This window comes from Heliangelus exortis, chromosome 17, assembly GCF_036169615.1.
Source record: "Heliangelus exortis chromosome 17, bHelExo1.hap1, whole genome shotgun sequence".
Taxonomy (NCBI): Eukaryota; Metazoa; Chordata; class Aves; order Apodiformes; family Trochilidae; genus Heliangelus; species Heliangelus exortis.
In genome coordinates this window covers 13682166-13708996 of record NC_092438.1, presented here as the reverse complement: position 1 = coordinate 13708996, position 26831 = coordinate 13682166, and the positions used below count along the sequence as shown (strand labels likewise).

At 36.2% G+C, this 26831-nt stretch overlaps 1 protein-coding gene across 34 annotated transcripts in view; it reads left to right on the top strand.

The window, feature by feature from the left end:
• RBFOX1 (RNA binding fox-1 homolog 1) overlaps window positions 1-26831 on the top strand; it is a 597988-nt gene that overhangs the window by 514272 nt on the left and 56885 nt on the right. For 20 of the 34 annotated variants that reach the window (XM_071760528.1, XM_071760499.1, XM_071760502.1 and 17 more), the window contains 6 exons: window positions 689-832; window positions 2385-2438; window positions 7909-8001; window positions 9800-9860; window positions 15526-15579; window positions 23832-23912. In XM_071760528.1, the coding sequence (XP_071616629.1) occupies window positions 689-832; window positions 2385-2438; window positions 7909-8001; window positions 9800-9860; window positions 15526-15579; window positions 23832-23912 (487 nt within the window). The remainder of the gene's footprint in view (window positions 1-688; window positions 833-2384; window positions 2439-7908; window positions 8002-9799; window positions 9861-15525; window positions 15580-23831; window positions 23913-26831) is intronic. The other 14 variants (XM_071760535.1, XM_071760513.1, XM_071760518.1 and 11 more) reach the window with 5 other exon arrangements.

The following is a 26831-nucleotide window of genomic DNA, read 5'->3' as shown; positions in this document are numbered from 1 at the left end:
ATTATCCTTGAAAGGACTACCATGGTATGATCTTAATTTGACGATGAAGCAAATCCATAAAACTTTGTTACTGGGTCTCACATTTCTGTCAGACAACCTTCACCACTGATTGGACTTCTGTTCCTTTGCCCAACTCAAGGCCTTCTTCCTAATGGTGACCATTTATCCAGACAAAATGACCCTCTGGTGCCCATTAGCACCACTTATGAAATGGCAACTAGGATGTGATGTGTTACCTGCCTCCTGTGGAGAAGTCCCAGTGGCCTCTGAAAGAAATTACTAATTTTATTTGAAAGGGTAGAGCTTGCTCCTGCAACTGGGCTGTTATTTGGACCTGGAGATTCAGTTCCTTACAAACACTGATGAAGTTAAAGGGGTTTCAACAGTCTTACAGGGATGCATAATTATTCATTATTTTAAAATCAGAGAAAATCAACAGATAATCATCTCTTTTCTGTTCTCCAGTTTATGATAATCCATAATAAAAACATCATTTAAAACATATGTTGGTGAGACAGACACAGAAACAGATTAGATTTTTTGTGTGTTTCAACTTCTGGCATTCTTCAGCACCCTTGAGCAGGTTTAATAATTTTTTTTTTTCCATGAGAATTTAAGGCCACCACTTTCAATAAAAACTGACAGAAACACTTAATGTTCTTTCCTTTGTTCTGCTTCCCCCTTTTAGCAGACAGATGATGCAGCACAGACTGATGGCCAGCAACAGACACAATCTTCTGAAAACACAGAAAACAAATCACAGCCCAAAAGGCTTCATGTCTCAAATATACCATTCCGATTCCGGGATCCAGATCTTAGACAAATGTTTGGTGTAAGTACTCATACTTGATTTATCCTTTTCACTATTTCCATTGCAGTAGGCATCTTATAGGCAACCAGGAGAGCAATATCACTATTTTAGGCTGTTTAACCATTTAAAGATTCTCTTTTAATTTAAAAAGCATCTGATTTGCCAGTCACAACTGGGAAAATAAATTCCCCTGGTTCTGCTGTGATATAGATGAGTGCATGCTATGTTTTATGCCACTTGGTATTAAAAAAAAAAAAAAAGCTGCTGACATTGGTTTAAAATATTGAATGCATATATATATATTGCTCCTGTAACACACCTGGATTTATGTGCCTGTATTTATTGATTCTGGAGAGTTTGCTGTAAAATAGTCAGTGCTTAACCTCACGATCAAAGGACCCAAATCTACAGAAGGCAGACATGGGCTGAATTTAAGCAGCAAGTCCAGGATTAGGATTTCTCACCCATGGTTTTGTAGGTCTATAAGATTCCAAACTCTTTGCCAGTATTTTTCCATAATTTTTGCTTTTTTCCAGGCCATTAGCTGCCTTCATGGGCATTGGATGTGTTTTGCACATCTCACACCTGCCCTTAAAGGAAAAGCTGGTTTCTCCTCCCTGCTACTCTTAGGTTTATTTTCAACTGTTGCTAAATACTATCTAGAAATAGTCCTTGATTAGAAACCAGCTTTTCCTTTTCCAACTTAATACCCTTAAGTATTTGTGTTCCTCTTGCTTTCTTATTTGGGACTCATTAAGATTTAATTCTCTTCCACATTCCAGTTTATTACCCAGTGAAGCATCATGGCACTTTCCTTCTCTCCATCTTACATGTTTGATTCAGATTTTTAAGCCCTTCTAATGTCTTTGTATGTGAGTTAAGAGGTGGTGTTTTCCAGTATTTGTACCCAGTGAAGGAAACAGTTGCTGGAAAAAGAACCCTGGGATAGTACTGAGAAATGAGGGACTGGTTTGCTGTATCTGACTTGCTACAAGGAACCTCCCCTAAATGCAGCTTAGAGCACACTGGAAAAATAACAGGATAATAATTAAAATAAGCAGATTTATTTAAATTCAGCAAAACACTTAAAATATATTTAGTTTAAAAGTAAACAAAAGGATTTTTTTGAGGGATTGTAGGAATTTATAAGTTAACAAAAACTACATTTATTTTCAATATTTCTGAGCCCTAGAACTCAAAAGAAAATGGCTGGTGCTTTCCAACTTTAGAATGACTTAGTAGCTTCTGAATTGATGGAAAAATGCCATTTCTGCAAGTGTGAGGGAAATGTCTGGTATAGAATATGGTAACAGCTGCATCATGACCATGTTCCTACACATGCCAAATGATCTTTTTACGTGGACATAAGTAGAACAGAGGATTTTTTAACCATTGATTCAGTCTCTGCTTATGGGCAGATCTGACTCCTCTTCAGTGCTTGATTTTCTTTGATTTTATATTTTTAACTTTTTTTTTTACTTCGTGCACCATTTTCTGAAACAAACAGCTGTACTGTGCATGAGAAAGGGTTGAAGTTCTGTTATTTTCACTTAACTTTTCTATTTCTTTGCAGCAATTTGGTAAAATCTTAGATGTTGAAATTATTTTTAATGAGAGAGGCTCAAAGGTAAGCAGTTTAATTCACCCATGGAATGTTTTGATTCATTGAAATATTTATGAGTAAAAGGAAACAACTGCACTGCTGTAAAAAATGTCTGAAAAATCCATGTTAGTTAAAGCATCTTCTGAGCTGTCATTCAGTTTCCTAAACAGCACGAAAATCATTGGACTCATTTTATATCTTGTAAAGGGGGTAATTTTAGCTACTCCAAACTGTCATCAGTTTTGTGGGAATGTTGATTTCTGCTGGTTTTTATTCTTCAATGGTAATTATCTTGTTTATTTTACAAGATGAGTCCATACTTACACCTATTTGTAGGCAGGTCTGTATTAGTACAGGTATTTTTTTTTCCCCCCTGTTGAAATGGAAGATGATAATGATAGCTAATAACTATCTGCTTTGGTAATTAGCTGAGAAAATATGTGATTGATCTAGATTGTCTAAGTGCAGATGCTTTCCTCTTTAGTTGAAGCTTCAGTACACCAACCCTTTGAAAACAATCTATTGAAACACTCACTTGATTTACAGACTTCTTACTGTGTTGCATTCTTTTCTGAAAATCATTTTGTCTTAAATGCATCCTTCAGTTCATTCAATATTTAAGAAATAAAGCAAGATAGAATGGCTATGACTGCAATAGCATCTTTAGCTGCTGAAAAACTCCAGCCCAGGGTTCTTCTCCTGTGGTATCAGGTGTATTTTAAAGATATATTTATATGTCGAATGCATCTCTTTTTCTTGTTCCTCCCATGTCAGACACACTAAAACATTTACCCACCAATGCTTCAGTCTACATGGAACTCATATATTATTATTGTGCAATTTTATTCCTGTTAAAGACATACTGTAATCTGTTTTAAGAGGATTAGCTATATCATAAATCTCTCTTAAGTCAGCTATATTTTAATACTGTAATTTTTCCCCTTAATGTATCTGTATTTATATTCCGAATTGACAGCCATCAACTTCTTCCTAAAAACAAAAATAAAATAAAAAAAACCAACCCACACACAAAAAATCCCCACGAAAAAACAGAATATCTGAAAAATTCTGATTTATATACTAAATACTAATTTATTAATTAGTACCCTTGCCTGCTAGCCCAAAACTCCATTGGAACATTTACTGCTTTCTCAGTAAACAACCAAAATGTGTGGAATTTGGGGGGTTTAGAATCCTCCTACCCTACCTGAAATTTATAATTAAATTTTATCTTTTCAATAATATGTGCCAAAGCTGCTCATTGTCCAGAACCTGTTTCTGTTGGGTCGTATTATAAATTTCAAAAAAACATCCCACACTTGGCACCTTTAATTGGTTCTGTTGAAGATGTGGAGTGGAACTGCAGACACACATAGTGGTTGATGCATTGGTTTAACCATTAAATCTTATAAATATGGGACTTTCAACCACCACCTCTGCACCAGGCTGCATAAGAATAAGGCTTTTTTGAAATATTTTTGGGGTTGAAATGAGGAGACATTTTTGGAGAGAGTTTTTTTGATAGTGATCTTACAGACTATCCCAGTGCTTTGCACAAAAAGGAGCTCCTAGAAAGGATTTCACAAGGAAGAGTGAATCCTACCTTTTTTTTTTAGGTAGGTTTATAAGGTTATTACCTCAGCTCTGTGTTGGTTCTGGCTCTGAGGAAGTTGCTGAAGCATCTCTGATGCATCTCCTGACTTTTGTCTGCTGCTTCTCATTCTTCAGAGCTGTTTCACGTCCAGCAATCTAATATTTTGATTTGCAGAAGCATCCTTAGATTTTCTCAGTTAAATACAAAGTTTAAAAAATGGGATTAGGAATAACAGGAAGTTTTTTTGGTTTTTTGGTTTTTTTTTTAATTATAATTATGATTTTTTTTTTTTTTTAATCTGATCATTTCATGTCCATTCTGTAGGACTTAAGATGCAGCAGATTAAAGTCCCATTCCTGGCAGTGCTTATCTATGTTTTCATAAAATCCCACTGAAACTGAAAGGACTACTAAGTGGTCTCAAACTGAGTACAGGTAACAAAAGTTTGCAGGATCACAATTCCACCTTGTTTCTAGCTGTAGTTTGGCATGAAAGAATTGCTAGAAAATGTGTCTGTTTCTGGTTTTGTTTATTTCTTTTTCTTCGAATAATTAATGTTTAAGAATAGTCTTGCAAAAACAGCAGAAGTAAGCTCATTTTCATGCCATAATAGTTCAGAAAAATTGAATTGCAGATTCAAAAAACATAATGCTGCAGCAACACCATAAAATATAAAATAATTTCACAGAAGGGAGTTTGTTCATAAAAGAAACTAATATAATGCAAGCTTCATGCTATGAATTTCTGCTTATTTAGGGCCATGATAGTAATTAAGATAATTTTGCTGGAATTGTATGGCAACACTGATGATATTTGAAAGTCTTTATATGAATTGCTAGAATTTCAGTATTGTTTTGGTGTAGATCCTTCCTTACAATCTGTGTTAAATGAATGAGGTTTACCTTTGCCAATTCTTAAAGCTATTGATGAAAGTAACATGAAAAACTGCAGGTAACTCACCTTTCTCTGTGTTTACCACTCATCCTGGGAGGAGAATTAAAAATCTAGCTTTTATTACTGTGCCTATTTTAATTCTACTCTGCTGTTTTACCACTGAAGCTCTGCTTGGAGTCTTGGGCACAAGTGTGAGGCTGAAAAGGTGGAGGAAGAGCAGTGAGTGCCATTTTTTTACAGCTGTAAATTAATGCTCTATACAGCTATAAACCACGTGCATGCTTTCATAAATCTGTGTATATCTAATAATATACACTAGATATATATTGTATTAACATGTATTTCTTAAAAAAAAGAGCTCCAAATCACCTCCCAAATTAAAACATAACCCTCCCAGGTACTAACTTGGCTATGGCAAAATCATGAGGCAGACTTTAAAAATCAAATGCAGAAATTTACATTACTGGTTAATAAAATACATGGTATGCTAAGCTAAAGTAGCTGTTGGATCAGCTGCATATCAAATTAATGTCTTTGTGGAGATATTTGAAATGTGTGGTGAATGAAGCTGTGTTCTGTGATTGAGTTTCTGTATCAGCTAAGTAAAATAAGGGTTTACAGAAATAATAACTTAATTTTAAATAGTATTAATTATGAGAATAAATATAACATAAGAAATTAAAAAATTACAATGAGTGTCTTTTCACAATCTTTGAAGTTCCTGTCTTATCTTGGCATGTGGCTCCACTTTATATCTTTTTCTAATTTTTAAAATATAATTAGCTTTTTATCTTTCCCTTCAGTTGCTTGAAAGGAAATAGCTGGTATTGCTGCAAGCTGAGATGACTGATTACAAATTTTGACTAACCAGCTCCCACCAAATGTTTGCAGCTCTGTAAAGGAGCAGCAGGATGAGAAGGGAGAGCAGAGAGGACTGGGGCAGGTTCTGGAGCTGGGCTCATTGGATCAACAGGTTCAGGGATGTTTTCTGCTGTTAATTTTTCTTAATTCTAAATTTCTAAATTTCTTAATTCTTAATCTTAAACTATGAGGTCTTTATTACAAAGCTTTTACAAGATTGGAGAGATCACTGAAGATAAAATTTTAAGGTTGAGGCTGGGTTTAGGTATAAGAAAAGCCTGTGCAGGCTAAACATAGTGCTGAGGAGAAGGATTTATTTTGTCCCAAAATACTCCTGGTGTTCTGGGGAAAAGAGAGTTGCATCCTCAGTGTCCTTTGACAAAGGGAGGTTGGGGCTTTGTGCAAAAATGATGGAGGAAATGTGAGGAAGCAGAGAGGCTGAGGATGGGGCTGGGTAGGAGGGAACCTGCTGAGCTGAGCCTGAGTGGACCTTTAGAAGAGGGGAAAAAATAAAGATCAGACAGTGCTGGTTAAGCTGTTTGGAAAAGCACAGAACATAAAATGCTACTATATATATAAATACCATTTTCTCTTTTATAATCAGGCATAAATAAATGTGGATTTTGAGTAGGTAAAGCAACCCAAGTATTTCACCTATAATGATCCTGATAGTTGCTTACATCTTTCTGTCTGTTAATTTTGTATTTCATATCCATTGTTTTTAATCAATCCTTGGTGTCAGTTTTCCCTTAATTTCGAATTTGGTCTCTTCTTTGTATAAAATGTATAAATAAATGTATAAATATCTTTTCTTTTTCTTTTTTTTTTCAATTATGATGTACACAAATGTTGAACTGCAGTAAGTGGGTGAATGCTGAGTACAAAACTTATCAATGGGATGGTGAAGGGAAAGACAGGATGTTTAACTCCATAGTTTAAGCTAAAATAAGAGTAAAGAGCAAGGTTTTAGTAGGACTTCAGCTATGTGCAGCAGTAACTACTCCTTATAAAGCAGCCATGAGTAACTTGCAAATGTTTCTTGTTACCAAACAAGAACAAGGAGGTGGAAGTGTATTTGTTGGGTTAACTTTGGGAAAGCACGCAAAGGCACCCTAATGCTGACATGAGAGCCACTTCAAAGGGTTGGTGTATGTTTCTAAACTGTTTTCTGGTGTCAGATTTTTGCAGAAATATTTAGCATCATAAGCAATGTTTAACTTAGCACAAGAATAAGAAACTTAGTAGGATTGGAAGTGTTTGTTCAGCCTAATATGACAAAGCCAAGTGTTTGTCCCAAGCAGAATTTCACATTTGACAAGTGCTCTCCTGTCCCAGTAATGTGGGATGCTGGAGTTTTACCAGTTGCATGTTCTATATGTGAAAGCAATATACAGAAATAGTAAATGAAGCAGTTAAACTTATTCTAAACATTTGCATTTTTATTCCTTTATCAGAGTTTCTTTTCCTATTCACATCATGTGATTTTATTTATTCTGTTAATACAAAAAAGCTTATACTTTGTTCTGAAAGTACTTTTGTTTTGTTGGTGGTTTTCTTTTCTTTTTTTCTTTTCTAAAAAAATAAGTAAAGGCTGTAGAGTTTGGCAAAAAGTTTAAGTTACCCTAGTGTTGCATGGGAACAATGTTTCTTATGATCACAACAGCATGTTTAAGTAGACAATGTTTTAGAGGATATTGACATTCAGTGTTGAATTCTGTGCACATGTTTTTTTATTTCGTTGAGATATCTGCATGTCATTAAAACGTGGTTCATTTTCTTTCCTCATTAGTTCATTTCTTTCTATGTGAAAACACTGTAATTGATTTGAATTTCATTTTCTTACTGTTATTTTGATTTTCCTCCGTAGTGACGTGTAGAAAGGTATTTTTGGCAGCATTCTTGGACTTTCTCAGAGGGTTATATAACTGATGACAGCAAAAAAAAAAAAAATTTGTTCACCTTTGTCGCTCTTTACTGCACATCTCAATACAGCTCAATTTTTTCTAATTTGCATGTTACAGAACTGAAGCAAGGACGAGGAAATATTAAATTAAAGAGAGAGAGAGAACATAAGCAAAAGAAGTGGTCGCTGACTGAAATAATAATGTGCATGTTGTTTTCCCCCCTTCTCCCTCCTGCATGCAGGGATTTGGTTTCGTAACTTTCGAAAATAGTGCTGATGCGGACAGGGCGAGGGAGAAATTACACGGCACCGTGGTAGAGGGCCGTAAAATCGAGGTGCATGTTCAAAATATTTTCCTTTTCATCTTTTTGATAAATGTCTGCTTCACTCTCATTTGTTGTTTCAGATGCATCATTGGTGTCTTCTGTGTGCTCCCCTCTCCCCTCCCCGTTGTTTATATATATATACTTTATATATAAAGAGAGAATCTGGCCTTACTTGGGTTGTTTTTTGGTTTTTTTTTCTTTTTTTTTTTGGTTTTTTTTTGTTTTATGGTTTCTTTTCTAATGGTTACGGTTATCGTCGTTATTGCTGGAAGGTGGATGAGAGAATTGGAAAAAAAAAAAAAAATGAAAGCTTGAGTATTTTGAAGTGGTTATTTTGGATGTTTTGTAAATCGATGGGTGCAGTAGATTCCCAAAAAACAGCCAACACAAAAAAAAAAAAATAATTGAGAACAACAACAAAAAAAAAAGTGTGACAGACAAAACAAAACAAACAAAAGGTTGTTTTTTTTTTTTTTCTTTTTGTTTGGTTCTTTTTTTTTTCTTTTGGTTTCTTTTTGTTTTTTTTTTTTCCCTGCAGGGTTGATGCGGGATCCACAGTGGCTTCCAGAAAATTCCAATTGGAAAAGAAGCATCCAAAAGATGTTCGAGCAAAAGAACCCAAAGCAGAGTAAACACCCACTGATTTTAACATTTAATTTTTAACGAAACCATCAGGCTCCTTTGCCTGGATGGCCTGAGCCGTTCAAATCTAATAAAAAAAAAAACTAGAACTGATGTTTTGTACCACTGGATCCCCTTCAATACTGCCCGAGTCGTATTTGTTAGAGTTTAAAAAAAAAAAAAAAAAAAAAATTACCAATTGAAAATGCTGTCGTCTTTTGAGTAAGATGTTGCATATTTTGCCTTTTCATTTTCCCCCTTCGACGGTAGCTCTTAGGGCCCTCACCAAACTCTCAGTAACCATGGTAACTGTATACATACCCATGCTGGCGATGGTGCTGAATGGTAAGTGGAGAAGTCCATCTGCCGTTTCACGTATTTAGCGCTGATATACCACGTGGATTTTTTTGACTTGTTGTATTAAGTTTTCTTGATGCTACATTTTTTTCGATAGTGGTACGCCTGTAATTGAGTGTACGTTTTAAGCGAGCCTGGGAGGCACTGATTTTGGATTGAGGATATGACTTCGTGCACATCTTACTCAGATTGTTAACTCCATATTGTGTTAAATAATGCACCCTCTTTTTATCCTTTTGTTAGCTGTGATTTTAAAGCTTGAATGATTTTGTTAATTCTTGCAATGAAAAAGGCTCTTGTTCCAAGTGTTGAATGCTAGATGTTGCTTTTCCAATGGTACTTCTCTTCTAAAGGGTTATGTTGCACACTGCTAAATTTGTTTGTCCCTTTTTTTTGACATTTTCTTTGTTTCCTTGTACCTTGTCTCTTTCCCTTTTACTCCACTGCATGTTCCTTCATATAATCTTTTTTTTTTTTTTCTTTTTTTTTTCTTTTTTTCTGTTTTGAGTATTTATTGTATCAGTGTTATCATGGAATACAAGCATGCTCTTAAGTCTTAAATTATGCAGTACCTTTTAATTTGCTTTTAATGTCTTTTTATTAAAGTTTAAATGATATGATGTTGCTTTATTGAAATGATTTGTAAGTTAAAACGGTTATGAAAGTAAATGTAATTATAAATAGTATGATTTTGTTATGCACCTGTTGCCTTCTATAAATTAAATTGCATTTTATTTTTACATGACTAATAGCAATAATAATGCATGCACTAAATAGTAAGGTGGACCCTCCCTGGAACCCTTTCTAATCCAGTGTTCTATGTGCTTAGGTAAATAATGCAACAGCACGAGTAATGACAAATAAAAAGACCGTCAACCCTTACACGAATGGTAAGTGCCTGATTTCCCTGCTTTTTTTTCCACATCAGTGCCCATGAAACCTCACTCAGCTGTGGAGCTGGGGGACTCATCTACTCATGAGGTGCCATAGGTCTCATCTCCCCCATTTCCCTGGGCTTGGGCAACCTAAAACATGATCATAAATTCTGTGTCACTGACTCGCAGCCAGCACCATTTGGTGGCTCCTGTAGAGGAAGCCAACCCTAGGAGAGCCTCTTTCTCTTCTTGCTTGCTGCAGTGTTAAGATTGGGATGAATGAAGTAGTTGGAGGATTCAGTTTTGCTTGGATGGTGGAGGTAGGGAGACAGAGATTGAAAGCATGAGATACTTCTAGTGCCAAGACAAAATCCTGTGTGTCTTCTTTCCACAGAAGTAAAGGGCAAACTGTAATTGGGCACTGGGTCCACCTCATTTCCCCTGGAAAAATCTCAGTTCCAAGCAATCTAAAACAAAGTAATTCTTCTACTTACCTATTGTTGGTTTAATGCTGTACCTTTAGGATGGAAAAACAGTCCACAGATATCTGAGGGGCTTGGAAGCAATACATTTTAAAAATGTTTCCTTTTGCAGAACTTCATCATGTTCTTGAGTTGTTTGCATTTGGTATTCTAGAAAATTCCAACAAGTTCCAAACTCTCAAGTTCAAAGAGTAATACATCATTTGAAGTTAATAGCAATTAACATTTTCCAGTTTTACTTGGCTGTTTACTTCTAATTACTTACTTTTCAATTTAATTTAGTTTTTCCCCATCCAGCAGAAAGCAGATGAAATCTGCACATGTAGCAGTAAAGGTTTCCACAGGTACATTGGACTCTTTTCCACTTTGAAATATAATGGGTCTTATTTCCTCTATCTGAGGTCTCATTAGTGAGGCTTCCCTAAAACACCTGGCAAACAGTAGGTTTATTTTTTAATGAGGGAGTCATAATTTTTTTCTACCACCACACTATTTCAAAATGCAATATAGTGATGGTTTTCATTTGCCATGATAATTGAGCTGCTTAAAATCATCTGGCTTAAGAAGAGTCTGAGATTCCTCTTGCTTTCTCAGAAACTGTTTTCTTCCTCATTCTGGATGTAAATGTGGAACTGGGCAAATTATGCAGATGGGAAAATCTTTCTTTTTACTGGCTTTAAGACATCTTGGTAAATCTAGCAAAAGAGACATGAAGCTTGACTGGATCACATAATAAATTTTTTTTTTTTGCAGTAAGGAGGTAAATTAACTATATGCATCTGAACTTTATCTCCTATACTGTAATGATAAAAGGATGAAAGTAGTTTTGTTATAAATTATGTATATTTGGTATTCATATTTTCCAAAGGCTACAAAACTATTAATTAGCAGATAGCATGTTACATATTGGCACATCCAGTGCTGAAGGAAGTGAGTTCTAAATAGAGAGCTGAGGTTTTTAGGAATCTGGTTTTGGAGGAGGTCCACCCCTGTGTCCTGTGCTACAGGATTACTTAGGTCAGACATTAACATTTCTTAATATCCAAAACCAGAATGAAAAAAACTTGCTTTTAAGTAGTTTCCACTTCAAGTGCTTTGTGTCTGTCATTTTCCATCCTGTTCCATCTACACCAGATCTTGCCAAAACTATGAAACATCCTGTTTAGTGAATAAAAATCATCCTTTCTATTTGTGAATCCATACATCCAAGATGCTGCACGCAGAATATTCTTTTGCACACCTCTAGGTGTGTATCTGCTGAGGCAAACTCTGGTTGTAGTTCATATATGCTGATTTTTTTTTAATATTGGAGATCCCCTGAAGTAAACACACGAGGAGAACCATGTTCTTCTTGTATTACCATTACAAGTGACAAAGAATCAAATGTAGATACAGGATTATTAATTTATTTTAACCATTTATTAGCAGCAATCCTGACATTGTATGATTCATTCTTTTATCACTTTGCCAGGAATTACCCAGTACTATAGCTGAGTATTAAATATAATAATATATATTAAGTATAATAATATATATTAACTATATTAAATATAATTGTTGTCTGAAATAAAGGTCTGAATGAAGCTTAAAATATGAAGCTAGTTTTTCTGTGTTCTTTTATAAGGATATCAACATTTACAAGATGCTTCTGGTGCAGATAAGCAGAAATTTTTTTATTTGCACATGCTTATCTCTTCAGCACTGCTTCTGTGTGGCTTTACTGTTAAAGGAGTACATGAAAACATCAGGGACTAATATCTATTGTAATTTAAAAATAAGATACACTCTGTTTTCTCTTTCCCTCCTGAATAATGCTGGTTGGTTGATAACAGGGCTTGTTATAAAGATGATTGCAAGTCTGTAGCTCCTCAAGCACAAAAGTCTAGACTTCTTATACATGCAGCTTCTATTTTGTTTGTTTTTTTTTCCTTTGGTGTCCTAGATGTTTTTTGGCATAGGAATGATTTCCCATGACTTTTGATGATTCCTGAAATGAGCAGTTCATAAGCACTCAGTTGGTAGGAGAGCTTTTTTGTGCAAGTTCAGTATCAGACAGGCTGATTTTGATAACTGACCTCGGAGATGGAGCTGCCTTTTCTTGGCAAATAAATTCAGTGTCAGGCATTCTCCTTGTTGGCAAAAAATATTTCAGAGGCATTTTTAGATGTTCCAGCCTATCCTCTTCACAGTTTTATTTCCTTCTGATGCCCATATTACAATTCAGGATGCTCACCCGGGCGTTGGAGGGAACAGAGGATCACAAGCAAGCAGATTCAGAGCATTGCAGCAATGAATAAGGAACATGAAACAGAGATCAGTAGAGGGATATGTACGTTTTAAAGTTTGTACTTGTGAAGTCTTGTATTTGAGCCTTCTGGTGATCTAAGCTTAGATTCCAGTGCACAGCAAGTGACTATTTCCCTCCCTCCCCTCCTTGCAAGCCAGGAAGGGGCAGGAAGCAATATGACAGGCCAGCTTTCCTGCCAAAACTTTCCTTCCCTCCTAGGAAAGGATCCTGCTGTGCCCACTGCCTGCCCAGGTTGGTTACTCCATGCAGTGGGGTTATTTAATTCTCTTAAATCTGTATTTTTTTCCCTAACTGTCCGCGGTGGGGTTTTGGGATAGGCACGCAGGGATTGTTGGCTCCCTTGTTTGGTTTTGAAGTTCTGTGCTTTGCTAGTTTCAACTTCAGGAGAAGGTTAATGTGGTGAACAGAAGACAAATGCACAGAATTAGAGCTGCTGCAAAGAATTTGCCTTCTCCCTCTGCTGAAGCAGGGTTACTTGGCAGATGCTCTCTCAGATCCATGAACTCCCGTCACACTTGGTTAACCCGCAGAGCTCTGGGCCAGCACGTTGTTAGCTGATGAGATAAAGTGAAGTTTAATTACTGTTATTTTCATGATGAATGAAGTATTTCCTATCTGAGCTTCAGAAAACCCGATGAGCCAGCTGTCAGTGTGAGAGGTAAGAAGCTGAAAGATGAGAGTGACTTTCAGCTGTGAAGAACGAGCCGAGGCTTCCAAGATTTTTTTCTTTCTCTCAGACAAATTGTGGCACTCTTAGTGTAACCTGGATGCTGAGAGGTGTCAAACAAGCTGACAGATCAGGCTGATCATTCATTTGGATGGTGTTGATCAGTGATCTTTTGAAAAAGAAATTCTTTTCAAACACTAAATATTCTCTAAGCTTAAAAAAGTTAGACTTTTGCTGAGAGTCTCAAAATTTGGATGATTTTCTATCCCACAAGGTTTGGCTTAGGGCATTTGTTATATATTATATTTGTTATATATTTGTTATATTTGTTATTTAGGTTATTTGTTATACCACAATATTACTGAATATAATCCTCTAGTATGTAAAATCAAAGGGTCGGGTAAAAATATTGTGATGTTTTCAGGAGGAAAGTCATTTTAACCCTTTTTGCTTGGCTGTGTTTCAACTTCTGTAACTGTTATGTACATATAGCAACTGTAATTACTTCTGCACAGCAGTTCCATAAAATGCTCCTGAGTCTGTTTTAACTCATTAATGGGTTGCCTTTCAAAAACACCCTTTACCTCTGTTCCTGAGCTTCTAGTAAATAATAAATAATAGTAAACAGTTGCTGGTAAATAGTTACTGGTAAATCTTTGCTGTGCATCAGATAGAGACAGTATTTTTAAAGGGTAGGATTGGTTTTCTTTGTGTTATTACTGAGATTTTTGTATGAAACTTCTTGTGTCTTATAATGAATGCATTATGGTTTTATGACCTTCTATTTTTTTTTTTGTTTTTTTTGTTTTTTTGCATTACATGATATGGCCAAGACAAAATCAGTCCTCAATCCAGTTTGCATTTAAATTCTTCTAACCCTGGCTCTGTTGATTCTGAAAATCCTTGTTCCTGTCTTGACCGTGTTGTGTTTCCAGCAGCATAGTTTGAGGATCTGTTTAAACCACAGTAGCTCTTGAGTTTACAAGATGCTTTTTCTCAGGCTTCTTTCTTTATTCCCAGTTAGAAATGGTGCTTCCCACTCCTTGGATTCAAGTGTGCTATTGGAAAACCTCTAAGTTTTCAGTCTTTGTGGCTGAAAGAATTGTTCAGACCCTAAAGAATCCCAAAAGAGCGTGGGTGGGGGGAAGTTCTGTGGTGTTTGGTGTTACCTGGGAGTGGATCTGCCTGTGGCTGAGCACACCACAGTAACTGGCACTGAACCACAGCAGAGAAGGCTCATGAGTTAGCAGGGTTTTTCCCTCTTCCCCCTTCCCTTGAAGTTTTTCCAGCATTGCTCTCTTGAGCATCCCACATGATGCTTCTGCAGCCATCCTGAGCACTCCAGGCTGACCTGGAAATGCCACACGGGGTGTAAAGACACATCAAAAATCACCTGGGGTTTGGCCAGAGCACAGAGTACAGAATATCTGGTGGTGCTGTGCTTTGGTTTCGTGCCAGCCACGGGAGGAGAGGGATGATTTAAGATCAAGGCTGAATTTGTCCCACTTCACAGCTTTGCAGGATGTGACTGTGGCTTTCTCTTAGGTGCCAGCTACTTTATAGCAAGATGCTAACAACATTTATCAGCTGTAAAAGCAGGTGGTACAGACACTTCTGATGTACTGATGCAAATGGAGAAGAAGTCTCCGTGGTTTGATTAGGATCCCACATCTCCTCCATGTCCCAGGAGGTATTTCCATAGAGTGCCAGTGCTTCCATGTATTCCCAAGTAGGATCAGAATGCTCAGAGGATTTGATTGCCTTGTAACCAACACTAACACACCAGAAACGTGTCCAGTAAATAAACTGTTGAGGCTATTCTGGTTTATAAACAAGGAGTTAAAGCAATGAAAATTAACTGATCTACTCCGGTGCTACATGATATAGGGATAACTGAACTGGTTCTGACTTAATTCCATACCTTGAGGGAAAAAGGCCACTGTAGCTGTGCATTTCAACCAAGGTAATTTGCCTGATAATTTACTCCAGTTCAGAGAATGCCTTGTTTCATTCCTCATTTCCATAATTCATACTCTGATATTAAATATCAGTAATCTGAGATGCCTGCAAAGCATTCCGTAAAATGACCTGATTTTAAGCCATTTTACCTGCATATCTCTATAAAAATCTATGTACAGCTCTAAAAAATAAATCATTATTAGTATAATTGTTATTACCACTAATTGCAATATTAACTCCATTATGTTTTTATGTTTGCTGCAGGCTGGAAATTAAATCCAGTTGTTGGTGCAGTTTATAGTCCAGAATTCTATGCAGGTAAGGATTATATGATAGTTGCCAATGTCCTATTTTATTCTAGTGTGCTTTAAAGCATGCAAAAGTACAGAATACCTGTTTGGTGTGTGGTTTGATTTCTTTGATTAAGATACCCACAAGTCATTTACAGATTTCTGGTGCAGGTTTCTAATTTATTTGGGCATATGAAAGTTTATATAGAAGATACACGAATACCTTTTTTGAAGGTAGATAGTATAACATGAAATGTACTGCAATATCCCAGTCTTATGTGAGATTTTATTTTATACATGTTTTATTTGATTTGATATTTTAGTACAGTCGTATTCCTGCAGGAATTATTTAAGCCTAGAGAGCAACAGCAACAAATCTGTCTCTATATATATTTTCTGTATATGCAGGTACATAAACACACACAGAGAGTATCTGTTTTCAGAATGTTATCTTCAATATTTTTCTTTAAATTTTATCCTTAGTTATTTTTATAGCAAATAAAGAAGAGCTGTTAGGAAACCCTTTTTCACAGCTGGTGGTTAAGGATGTGAAAAGGTTGCTCACAGAAGCTGGGGAATCTCCATTCATGGAGATAAACAAACCTCTACTAGAGACAAAACAGAACAATTTTGTTTAAAAAAAAATTTATTTCTAATGTCTAATCCAAACCTGCCCCCTTCTAGTTTAAAACCATCACCTCTTGTCCAGTTACTACATGCAAAAAGCCTCTCCCCAACTTTCTTGTAGGCACCTTTCTGATAAATAAAATAGGACTATTGTTACAAACAGATTTTTCTTTTTAAAAAAGCTGCCTGTAGTACTCCCAGTGCCATCTACTAAGATAGCTAAAAATATTCCAATTAGGGTAAAAGTGGCTCAGCATGTTTAAAAATACTATTTTGGCATTCCTGGATTTGCAATATTTACTGTGGGCAGAATTTATTTCTTTCCTTGCTATATGCCTACAATGAAAAGAGGAATTTCACATTGATCTTGTTTGAGTAGTTAGTGAACCAACCCTGAACCTGCATAAATCAGCAAGTCAGAGTTATTAGGCATTTCATATAAATGACTTTGTGTTAATGACAAATATAATAATATTCCCACAGTACAGTAATCAATTTTCTAATACGTATGCAGAATTAACAATCAGACTTATAATTGTCTCATGAAGTAGGGCATGAAGAGTTCACATAGTTTGTAAATTAAAATCAATATTTTCAATCTCTCCTGAAGGTAATTTTCCTAATTTACTGGACTTTTCCCTAACATTTATTTTGTCTTTTAATTATAAAATGGCAGGTTATTGATTTTTTCCTATAACCTCTTTAAGTCCCAAGTGCATTTTTATTGCCAGCACAAGGGAGGCGTTTGACCTTCTTATTGAGAATCTTTAATTACCATTAGAAGAGTATTAATTTAATTCTATGAATTATGACATGCACTCCACCACACCTCTCCAGAAAGTTCTATCCAAGGTAGTTTCAGATTTTTTATTTATTTTTACATACAGGATGGTTTTTTGGTTGGTTGGCTGTGGGATTTTAGTGCATCTCAAATGCATATTTTCGGTATTGACTAGAAGGTGAAATTTTTTTTCCTGAGACATTTAAACTTTTTTAAAAGAAATTTTGTTTAAAACAAAACAAAAACCACCCAGACAACTCTGTGAAGTTCTCTAGTAGGTGATAGAAAATGACACAGTAAAAGAGCAATGCAGCTCTTTCATGCCATTATAGAATTCTGCAACAAACCTTTCCTTTTGGGTTTCCTCTCCCACCTCCCTTGGAGAAGAAACAATTACATTATCAAGATTATAAAATGAGAAATGTGATTTTTTTAAGACTGAGTTCTTGCTATTTGGTTTAACACTGTCATGTTACAACTCTACAAACTCTTTTGTAGCCAGTGCCAGAAGTTCCTTTAACTCCGAATAAACGATATAAAATTTGGCCACTTCTGAGATAAAGATGATACATTTGCAGGGAAACTGTTGATTTAAAGCACCTTTAATCTTCATAAATAAGTAAAAAAAAAAAACCCAGAAGGTTATGCAAAGCTGTCAGGGTGGCACTGATGAATGGCAAATTCCCCTGTTTCTCAATTGCCAGCGAAGACACACGCTGCAAGGCTTAACTGTATTGTACATCATAGCTGCCAACTCATTCCTGTGATTAAATATTCCATCAGTGGGGGCTATAAGGCAGTAAAGCTTAACAAGATTCATAAGATGCACCACTTGAATACACATAACTCACTTCCTTGGGTAGAGAGCACCCCGCATGCAAAAGAAAATGAGAATTGAGGTAAATTGCTCCGTAAGACAAGATCAATAGAGAAAGGGAAAAAAAATCCCCTAATGCAATGCAAATCTAAGATATAGTTATGTCCTGACAAGTTGAAGCAGACAATTAAAGTCAAATAGGGAGGAACACAATGTAAATCAACCCTAAAACCTTGAGGATAATGGTAAACAGTAGGACCAGTGACATGATTGTTATAGCTCTGCTCTTTTTTTGCTCAGTGTACACTTCTGTAAAAAAAAAAACAACCTTTATTGAGGAAATGCGTGGCAGCTAAAAATGGAGCCTGTAGGATACAAAATAGATGCACAGCAGGGACTTTGTAAATAAAGTGTTACTTGGGGACTGGAAAATACTGTCTGTTTGCAAAACACTCCTGATTTTTCTTCCTGAGTAGCCTTTCTAAGACTGTTTTTCTGATTTTGAAATGTTCATGCTGTAGTAAATTAGAACACTCCAGAAATACGACTGTTTGGGTCATGTGGTAGCAATTATGGGGATTTCCAGTGACCTGTTCAGGATGTGGGATTTGAAGATGATTGTAATTCCAAGGCCTAGTGAGTTCCCATAAGAGGTGCTGCCCATGGATGGCCTCACTGTCCCACCTCCTGCCCTGCCCATGGCTCTGCTGGGGAAACCCAAAATGACATTTTATAGAAAACTAAAGAACAGTGATTTTTTTTTTAATTTTGATTTTTTTTTTTTTTTTTCATTCAACATTTTCAGCATTGTATGTGGAAAAAGAGAGGACTGCAGACTAGTGAGGAACCATCAGTATAACAAGTGATGGAGCACAGGCCAATGACAAGCAGTAGAGTTCTCATACTCCTTTTACTTAAACATCTAATTATATATTTCTTTTTCCTGAATAGTCATGAAGTGAGGAGTTCTGTAGGCACCCCATTTCTTGTGCAGTTAGTAGTTATCATCCAAGATGGCTTGAAAAATTTTCCCCTTCAGTTAGAATGGAAGAAAGGAGAAGAGCTTGTGCTTTGGGCTGTTTAGATGCCCTCAGACTTTTAGATGTTTGGGCTTTTTTAGATTGGGATATTTTAGATTTGGAAGCTAGCAGCATCCTCCAAGAAGCACATTTTATAACCAATTTCCTTTCAGAAGTTTGTTTAAAAATTTGTAAATATATTTTATATAATTAAAATGTGATGAAATACAATAGTGCTCTCTCTATACATACCTGTACTTAAATAAGAGGAATCCAGGTGAACAGAGGATTCCTGTGTGTTTGCTAACACTCATCCTCTGTGTTCATGTCTCTAAGCATTTTATTTAATCTTTTTCTAGTCTTTGAATGTAAATGATTTTTTCATAAGCTCAGCAAACATCCTAGAAACACTTCTCAGTGAAAGTGTTTGGAGTTTCTGAAGCTGAATTTTATACTTACAGAGTAATTCTAATCTTGGGGTGAAAGTTCACCAGAGAGCAAGCATGATTTTGGTGAAAATTGGCTGTCTGTCTCTGTATAGATTAATGAATTTTACAATTTATTTGCATACACTTAGATATTAACTTGGCCATTGGCTAAATAGATTTTTGTGAGCAAACATTATCAACACTGCCAGCTAAATAGTTTAAGTAATTTTCAAACTACAGAAAAATTTAATAATTAGTGTTTAACATTCCATCTGTTTATGTATGCTCCTTCTCAAGGCATAAAACAAATCTGTTGCTTCACAATCATGATGCTGAAGCACTATCACAGAAATGACAACATCCTGGTGTGATTAATGCCACTGGTGGCAGCTAAAGAATTTCTAAAAGTTTTATGGAGAAGTTCCAAGCCATTATACTGGAAATAATGATTTATGAAAGATTAATAAACCAGTACAAAAATTGAATTCAGCATCTGTACTACTTACTTACTCCAAATTTTTTTCCCAGAATTAATTATGCCTTGTGCTCCAGTATAATGAGTTTTTCATTAAAATGTATACCATCCTGGAAACTAAACAGGGATTATTCAAAGAATAATGCAAATGACTGATATTTTTTAAAATATTATTGAGTTAATTGGTTATACATTTAAATCTGGAGCAAGGTTAATCAGCCTGATTGTATCTAAGTCTGCACATATTAAAGTGAAAATCACAGATACTCTCAGTATTGCCCTTTTAAAGATGTTCCTTCTGTCCCTATGTGATGCCTAAAAGAAAATCTGTACACTTGATTATTTCACTGTAAATCTTGAACTGTAGCTAGAGGTTTATACCAGAATACAGAGAATGATTAAGGAGGGAGTTAGTGCTTCTTCACTGTAAAACTTTGGGAATTTTGATCAGAGTCCATTGTAGAGGAATCATTTGTTTGCAGTGAATTTGTGCACAAATAGAATCAGGAAAAATAGAACAGTAGGTTTGAAAATTCAATGCAGCTTTCCAGGTGCAGCCCTGCTTGACATAAAATGTGTTAAATGATAAAAAAATGTGTTGTGGGAATAACAACAGCTCCTCAGCCACATTTCCCTGGCCACATCTCCCCTAATTTCACCTAAAATGCAGTTTGCCTTGGTTTTTTTAAATGTTACTTTAATAACACCAAAGAAAATGTTCTGATCTTTCTTTGTTATTACATTGCTTCTAACTTCTCCTATGCTTGTTCAAATGTTGTTTTCTTTTTATTGTGCCTATAACTGATCAATTTTTAAAGGGCTAAAAAGAAAGTTGCATGGAACTTTACTTAGGAAGAAAGATTTTTCAAGGAAAAATAATCCTTGGATTTCTTGTTTAAATGTCATTCTGCTTGTAGTGATGAAGCAAAAATAAACTAAATACTGTGGCAAGTTGGAACTGGCTAATTATAAGCATTCTAGTGAGATAAATTTCTCCACAACTGTCTCCTCCCTGTTAATCCATCACTTTGCAGCTTTACCATGGTTTATAAGTACACCTGAAAATTTTCCCTGCTTGCCATGGGTTTGCAGGGCAGGTTTAGTCCGTGAGAAATAGATTCTTTTTGCAAGAAACTGCCCTGGGAGCTGTACTTGGAGGCTCTCTGGCTGGCACATGTCACACAGATTGGCTTTTGGACAGCTTTGGACTGTGTGTGGGGGGTTGTCTGCTTCAGGGGATGAGGCTAAACCTGATCCTGAGTCAATTCCCCAGGCTGTATGTGATGTGGGTTTAGAGGCCAGACATAAACTCAGCTTTTTTATAGGTGCTGCTGCTGTCTCACCAATTACTCTGCAACAGGGGTCAGCCTGGGTGTGCATTGTCTGAGCTCCATGGCAGTTGTCTGGTAGAGTAAAACAGACTAAAATTCAAATACCAGCTATAGATACATGTGAAAAAGCAATGGCTTCAGAATCTCAGAGGAAAAATTTAGGCAAACTACCAGGTCATCACTAAAACACTTGTTTGTTCAGGACTGGGTGGGATATTTGCAATGCTGGACAGGTTAACAGCAGTTCTGCAGAGGAATAAATTCCTCTGATTAAAGGAGTAACCAAGTTAGAAAGATCCTTGCTTTAGGATGGACAGTCAGGCAGACAAACTGTTCTGAAATGCAAAGTAATAAGGTAATATATGAAATGTAAAGCTAATAGAGTTAAGTGGAATGGAAAAAAAACCTGTGCTATGTGTTAAACTTCAATTAAATCTTTAAATTAATGCTAATGCAGTTTAAAATTAAGTTGAATTGTATTCCAAAACTATAGCTAATGTTTTCTGTGTAATCTTCTTTTCATTTTGGTCACTGCATGACAGAATCACCAAGACACTTGCTTTGGAATTGCATTTCATAATTCTTATTGACAGTGAGCTCAAAATACTGAGTTTTCATTTGGTTGCTCATTTGTAGAGGAAGCCAAGATGAATCTCTGCTTTCCAGTAGTGAAAGTGAATGTTCTGGAAAGTTTGGAAGCATTGCATTACCATTTTCCTAATGTTTCTCATGCTGCTGAAATTCTGGCCTCTGAATGGGCTAGGGAAAAACTAGACTGCTGAAAGCCAGGGTTATGCATGATGATTCAGTTTTTGCTCTCTTGTATTCCCTGCTTGTCATTCAGAAAATTATTTTATTTGTAAGTTAGAACCAACATCCATTGGGGTAAGAAAGTAGAACTGATTAGTAATTTGCATCTTGGCCTTAGTGATTTACTGAAATGGGTAATTTACACAGAAAAGAGTGTCTTGACATAATATGAGAGGATAAGGTATAAACACATCTACTTGTAATCCCTCCAGGGCCATGGTGAAACTGTAGTGTTCGTGTTTGAGCAGAAAAGCTCCAGTTTCATTTATTCTGTGACTCTCTTCATATTGCAATCTTCATTCATCAGGCAGATGTATGAATGGGACCCCCTTGAGTTATCAGCAGAATAGAAATGTATTTTTCATATTCTCAAGTATCCTATTTCAAGGATGTTGTATTGTCAGCTCAGAATATGTATTTATACTTCAGTATTTCTCTCGGAGAGAGAGTTATATTTCTGAGAGTTATAAATAAACCAAGATCAGGTTACACTGAACCAGGGGTAACCATCATTTACATACCTTTTAGTCAGCTGGGAGGACCAAGAAAGCTCAGAAATAAAGATGTTTGATTTTCAAAGGTCTGGAACAACTTAAGTGGGACACATCTCCCAGTGTAAGATAATGGTAGTGAGCATCACTGAATATCAATTTATGTGCACCTGAATTTGTGTATATTTATCATACCCTAATCATATTTGTAGCAAAGTTACAGTTCTGGGCAATACTCAAATGCTGACAGTACCCCTGAGTTTCCAGCTTTAGATTTTTTTGGGTGGCAATATGTGAATAAGGACTTAGACACGGGTGGCAATGATAAAAATTCAGTAACAAGCACGGTAAACTCTTAGCTTGTTGTTTGTTTGGGTACAAGCAGCATTTGAGTTTGTGTGACAGAGATGAATTTTTGTTATAAGACAAGGCATGGCTGTGGCCAATCATTTATAAATTCCATTTGAAAAGGGTGGTTTATTGCAACTATTTTATATTGTGAATGGAAACATAATGTGAGTTGTTCTTGTGATCAAGAGATGCCATAAATGCCTTGGGGACACATCCCTCCACCACCCCACTCTGGGTTTTTTATCCCTTGTTTTTAAATAACCTGTGTAAGGTTTTCTGTGGGTCAGGGACTTGCTGCATCAGTGTACAGTTTTGAAACTGCATGATTCACAAATCCTGACAGCTTGAAGTATGTCAGTGTGTGTATATATGTATTTTTTGGGTGTGTATCACATACACATCCATCTGCAAAACACACGTCGCATGCTGCTCCTCCCGAGGCACTGTTCCAAACATGCAGAATTTTTTTTGATGGTATAGTAGTTCCTTCCTCTGATCAATGTTCAATCTATATTCAGCTTAGACTGCTAAAATACAATTTTAAGAAAGTTGTTGGAACAGAAAAGTATTAAAATTCATTTAAAAACCAACAGGAAATAAGCCTGAACTCCTGTCATTTGTTCCAAATCAGCTTGCGTTGTGAACGGGTTGTTTTAAATTGATTTGCTTATTATTTTCCTTTTTTTTTTTTTTTCCTCCTTTAAAGAAACAGGTTTATTTCTTTTATTTGCTTTTGTTCTTCATCCTGAATCCAGCTTCTTGAGCAAAAACCAGAGAAATCTTTGTGCATGTTGGCACTTTCAGCAGTGGTAACTCAGGTGCTACCCTGAGCTGGTGCCCGGGGGTCTGCGCAGGCGGTGGGAGCCGGGGCAGAGCGGGAGAGACCTTGGCCCACCCTGGGGCTTTTCCCAGGGGATTAAAAAAAAAAGGTGTTTGCATTTTGGGGTGGGATGCCTGTGTTTGCCATTTTTCCAATGCCAAAGTGTGAATATGTCTCGGGGCTCGGGCTGCTTTGAAGCCAAAAGGTCAAAACGTGGCCCCGCTTCGCCGCGCCGCTGCGTTCTGACTCGGTTTCTGTTTCGGGGATGAAAATTGAGGTTTAGTTCCAGTGTTGCAAAACCAGATACCACTCTCTCTCTCTTTCTTGTAGGCAGGGTGCTGCTGTGCCAGGCAAACCAGGAGGGATCTCCCGTGTACAGTGCCCCCAGTTCACTAGTATACACATCCACAAGTAAGCTAGTGCTATGGCTCTTCTTTTCTTTTGTTTTGTGGCAAAAGCACATGAATGTCAATGAAGCCCCCTAAAACTGTAACTTTCCCAACAGCTCTTGTAAATGTGGTGTTTATAAATGTTTTAAGTAATGCTGATGGATTAATCAGTGGTTTTAGTTGCATCTTTACCCTTGACGTATATTTTATTTCATAAAAAAAAAAAAAAAAAAAAAAAAGGCCTGTATTGCACTGAGCTCCAGAAATGGTCAGAAATTCTACAGTAACGCTGACATTTTGGGGAATCCAGGATTGTTGTGCACTCTGCATAGAAGATGAAGTAGTGTTTCTGGTTCCTTCCTGGTCACAACTTTGATTTACCAAACAAAAAAGCCTCAGGTCCTTGCCACCATTGGATTGTGCCAGGAAGAAAGTAGATACGAAGTCTTTTTTTACAAAAGGAAAAAGGCTGTGCAAATGGGTATTTGGAATTCTAAAAAGCTGCCCTAATTAAAATAGCAAAGGCAAGCTGGAAGAATAGATGCTGCCATCAGCTGTTTTGCTGCACAAAAATTTGGCATAGCAGTGTCTCCTGTAAAACTCTGCTGCAGAAGTGGAACTGATTCATCTGGGGGTGTTTCAGATCACATTGGTGGTGCCACTGATGCTCGTTCTGAAATGGAGGCAGATGAAGAAGCCTCTAGCAGAATGAAATAATAATCACTGCTGCTTGCTGACCTAGGGTGAGCAGAGGCTTCTGCTCTGTGTTCTTAGCAGCCCTCTGTAAAGAAAATGGATTGTCTGATTTAATATTGTCAGATATGCTCTTTAGGAAGATTGTATTCAATCTAGAATGCAATTCTCCTCTTTTTAAGCTTTATCTAGTGTATAAAATATTTTATTTCAATATTTAAAACCAGGAATGAGGACAAAAGTTCCATAGTGATCACCTCTCTAGTCCTGTAACTCTCATGTGAAATACTATCCCTAGAGCTCCTGCTTTTACACTACAAATATGGGAGCTACTTTTAAATCAGGAGCCTACAAATGTTGAAGTATTTTAAATTGGAAATAAAATTATCAATTATATGTGTACTTGCATTCAGGTCCTCCAAGAAAATTCTGTACTATGTCACCTTTCCCAAGCAGTGTTGGTTTTTGTTTTTTTTTTTAATCCTTGCTATACAATAGAGAATTAATACATAACTGTTTAAAGCCATGCTTCCTATGTTACCTTTTTAGTGCAGTAGTCTTTTTGACTGAAATAGCAGTCTTTTGACTGAAATACCAGTCTTTGACTAAGATTATTTTCCTACAGAATTATCCATGCATTTAATTCATCTCTCTGTTAGGGAGCTTCTTTTGGAGCAGGGGAGGGGCAGTGTTTGTTTTTTCTTTTCTGGAAATTACTCTAAAGAAAGCCTTTTTTACATTTACCATGTTTACTCCTGTTGTTTCAGATTTGTGTCCAAAGAAATTTGTTTCTGGGCTTTCACTGTACAGTATTTCCATATTATTAAAAAAACACCAGATAGTAATTGATTTGCTAACTGAGCTCTATACTTCAGTCTTTGGATTCTGTCTCGTGAGTCAATCCCTTTGAAAAATCTTATTTTGCAGTGGTGCTCCTTGAATAGTGATATCCTAACAAACACCTGTTTCTTTTCAATTATGGCAAATCCAGAAGTAAACAGATTTTGCCTGGCTGCCTCCCACTGGGCAAGATGTAATACACAGTTTCATAACAGAGATTGCTGGTAGCCCTTGCAGTAGAAATTATTACACTATTGTTGAGTCTGTGTGTCTGCAAGTCCTGATTTTTCTTTTATTATGTAGAGTATTTCATACTGGCAAAATGCAGTTTCCCCCACAGGGCCACAACGACTAATAATGCTAAATTACTACATTTACTAATGATTGTAATTAGATCTTTTATTCCTCCTTACTACAAAACTTTCAATAAAGATGTAAAATTGTTCCATTTCTATAGGAAATTCTACTAAGAAATTAATAGAAATGAAGCTTGAGTTTTGACTCATTTTCTTTTATTATTTTTAAGGTTTTCTTTACTCTCATTTTTTATGCACATGTGTAATTTTGACACTTTGACATCATTCCATGTAGACAAAAATATTGCTGTCTTTATCTCTGAATAATTTGTTAATCATGTGTTCTGCTACTCTTAGTATTGTATCTAATATTTTGAAACACTTAGAATGTAAGAATTAAGAGGTTTTAGCCTTGTAATTTTTTTTAATAGAAGGGAAAGAGTCAGCTGAGAATTTTCAACCCACCTGAGAGGTTTGGAGTTTGCTCCAAACCAAATACTAATGGCATTTAAGAATTTTCAGATATTTGGAAGAAGATAGTCCCCATTTTCAGAAATAATGATGTTTTTAACTTGGCTGTTTATATTTTTCTCCCGAGTTATATTCTATAGGGAATGGAAGACTGAAGCATGGTTGTAAAAAATATTTTTCTTAATTTGATTAATTTTATTTCTGAATTTATTTCTGAATTTTAATTTTGTTGGCCACTGGTAGTTTCTGATGACTCTGAACACCTTTACACCATCGTTTTGGTTAGCCTGAAAGGAGAGTTCATTCCTTGGAGCTACTCTTTCCCTTCTGATGTTCTCTTTCCCCAGGATATATTTTATGTATCACGTTGTGCATTTCCCAGTACAGTGATTAGTTACACTTCTGGATATGTCAGGAGATGGAAACATGTCTCTGCTTCCTCCCATCACTTCTGGCCCTTTGCATAATACAGAAAGAAATGAGCTGTTTCTTCTCTAAGCAGTGGAACAAATCAGTAGCAATAGTCTCCCATGCCTCATCCCTTCTCTTAGGCTGAAGGAGAAGATGGGACCTGGATCAATTTTTCATTTGCACATCTGTTCTGGGAATAGATAATGTGTATTATGTAGAAAGCAGAGTTT